Here is a 2,941-nt window from a genome sequence, read left to right as displayed (position 1 = left end):
GTAGAGCTGACAAGGGCCAAGGTGGTGGTCACTGCTTGGTCACAGCCAGCTACCCAGAGAGACCGAGTAGTTGAACCTGTGGGCTTGGGACCATAGTCACAGGGGACATCAAGCTCAACTGGCATAACATACTACACAAAACATTGTTCCACCTCCTACCCTGGTGAGTAGCAACTGGGATCTTAAAAGCTAGCAAGCTGCCATCTAGATGCAACAATGGGTCTCTCCTCATCCAGAGAATAGAAGAATGAAGAAAACCAAAATTCATGGAAACAATTAGTCCTAGCGACTGGTACACCATCTGATGTGCAGCCTATATGACTATGAGACCAGAAGAACTAGATAGTGCCCGGCTACCACTGTCTTCCACTTGAAAGGGGATCTATGTAGGAGATCCTGGATAGAGAAGGAGAAAAATGTGGAACAAAACTCAAAATCATTGGAAGAAAAAAAGGGGGGGAACAGGTTTGCTGGTCCGATAGAGCCAGGTGGAAGCACTGAGACTATGGCTCCTAGCTGCCCTTCGGATCTGGAATTGAACCCACACCTGTGGTTTCCAGCCAAATAGGGGACAGGCATATGAGGTAAACATTTACCTCAGGTAGATACACTCCTTGCAGATAACAATCATGGGAGAAAGAAGAGCTGCTTATGCACAGGGAGACAGCTCAGGGGGCAGGAGCCCATGGAAGGATGGACACTGGGAGGAGGTGAGAGGGAAGCTGTTGCATTATGGTAAACTGGGGTCAATGTCATGAGACAAAGAATATGTGAACTGCTGTATGGAGAGTGAATTTGCTCTGTAAATCTCCACCCAAATCACACTAAAAAAATTAAAAAAAAAAAAGAAGAAGAAGATGGAAGGAATACACAGAGTCACTATACCAAAAAGAACAGGTAGAGTTCCAGTAAGATGGTGGAAAGGCAGAAAGACTGCACAGACCCTCTTCAACAAAGAAAAGGGGAACCAATTAACACAGATACAGAAGATAATCCTGGACCCTTTAGCCTTGAAGGGAAGGATATAAAAATGGACAAAACTCCAACTAGTAGAAGAACTTGCATGAAAATATCAAAAAAAGGAGACATGCAGTCTGGCAGCAATCCTAACAGCACAGACAGCTTGGATATTGTACAGTGGTGGCAGAACCTAAGAATTAACCGAAAAATCAGCCCTGCTAGCCAGGAACTATATGGAGGACTGCTCTGGTGGCTGGTGAATAAAAGGGGATGCAGCAAAGAGGAAGGCAGGCTGAGCTGTGGACTTTTGCCTGCCAGAGGGTGCAGCCATTTTGAATGCTTACAAGCGGTTTGACTATTTTGGATATTTAAAGCGACAGTGTTCTCCCAGATTCCAGGGCCTTAAGAATAGGCTCTGCTTGCCGAGAACCACAAGCACATTCCAGACACTGACAAATGGAAAGGTACGACATTCCCCTTGTTACTCTTATAGCCCATACCCTCTTGGTGAACGGAGATGCAGGCATCCCTCACTCCGACGTACCTTCTGGACTGGCAGGAATTCCATACCAGTCAGCGTACTTGGACAAACCCTGAGTGCCCTGCCCCGCTCTTCTAGGAGGTTTTTTTTTTTTTCTGTTTTCTGTTTTTTAGTTTGTTTATTTTTAATCTGTTTTAAAACTACTATTATTATTATTAGTTTTGCCCTTTTCATTATTACTCTTTATTTTTCCCCTCCCCGGTTCTCATTTTCAGCTTTTTTTCTTTTCTCTGTTCCTGGTTGCAATTTTTTTTTTTCTTTCTCGTGGTTAACCCTATTTCTTGTTTGTCTTTTTGTGTTTTTCCCATTTTTTTCTTTAGTTTTTATTTCATAATCATAAACTTAATTATGCAACTCATCTAGACTAGAAGGGGATTAAGGAAAATATAGAACCCAAAAAACTGTAGTGAGAGCATAAAGATTAAAGGGTATTGCAAGCACACTGAAGGTAGAAGGGTGATCTCCCAAGCTACAGAAGGAATGGTTTGACGGTTAAGATAAAAAATGAAATATAGATCAAATTTATTAGACTTGTCCACAGTCAGCAATGGTGATCTTCTTGTTGGTCTTTCCATTCCTAGACCCAAAATGCTCCATGGCTTCCACAACGTTCATGCTTTCTTTCACCTTGCCAAACACTACATGCTTGCCATCCAACCATTCAGTCTTAGCAGTGTAGATAAAAAACTGACAACAATTTGTATTAGGTCCAGCATTTTCCATGGACAGGATGCCAGGACCCATATGCTTCAGGATGAAGTTCTCATCATCAAATTTCTCCCTATAGATAGATTTGCCACCAGTGCCATTATGGTGCAAGAAATCAGCACCCTGGCACATAAACCCAGGAATAATTCTAGGAAAGCAGGAACCTTTGTAACCAAATCCTTTTTCCCCAGTGCTCAGAGCACGAAAGTTTTCTGCTGTCTTTGGAACTTTATCTGCAAACAGCTCGAAAGGGACGTGCTCCAGGGGTTTGCCGTCGACAGCAATGTCGAAATACACCATGGGGTTGACCATGGCTGGGAGCTGCAGCAGAAATCTAGGATGCAGATCCCGGAGGCGGCATCTGCAGAACCTCTCATTTTTTTCTTCCTTATTCTCCTACACTACTTCTTTTCCCTTATTTCCCTCTCCCTAGATATTGCAGAGGATTTTTTTGTTATCTATTTTGTTTTTTGTTTTTCTTTTTCCATTTTTTCTTTTCTGGGTTACTGTTCCTGTGTTATTACATGCTGTGTTTTTTGTCCATGCACTTTTATTAATGGTTATTCAATTGTTATTTTTGTCTAACTGAGTGGAAGACAGCAACAGTCCCCATATGACACAACTACACCCACACCTCCTGCAGCTTCACTTAGTGAGTGAGAGCCAGGACCTCTTTCTCCACCAAAGGGCCAAAGATAAAAAACCACCAAGAAGAGCCTGACTCAGTCTCAG

At 42.8% G+C, this 2,941-nt stretch overlaps 1 protein-coding gene across 1 annotated transcript; it reads right to left on the bottom strand.

Annotated features, from left to right (window-relative positions):
* Positions 1-2,026: 2,026 nt before the first annotated feature.
* Positions 2,027-2,521, bottom strand: LOC103197217 (peptidyl-prolyl cis-trans isomerase A-like). Its single transcript, XM_042780970.1, has one exon. It carries the CDS (start codon positions 2,519-2,521, stop codon positions 2,027-2,029), a length of 495 nt encoding a protein of 164 aa, XP_042636904.1.
* Between the last annotated feature and the right edge of the window lie 420 nt (positions 2,522-2,941).

This window comes from Orycteropus afer, unplaced genomic scaffold (genome assembly GCF_000298275.1).
Source record: "Orycteropus afer afer isolate SDZICR_OR568_19922 unplaced genomic scaffold, OryAfe1.0 scaffold00075, whole genome shotgun sequence".
Classification (NCBI taxonomy): Eukaryota; Metazoa; Chordata; class Mammalia; order Tubulidentata; family Orycteropodidae; genus Orycteropus; species Orycteropus afer.
Note: the sequence above shows the minus strand (reverse complement) of the source record. Positions and strands in the feature narration are given on the sequence as shown.

What these genes read in the sequence shown, in the direction of transcription:
- LOC103197217 (XM_042780970.1), bottom strand. Translation starts at nt 2,521, where the DNA reads ATGGTCAACCCCATGGTGTATTTCGACATTGCTGTCGACGGCAAACCC.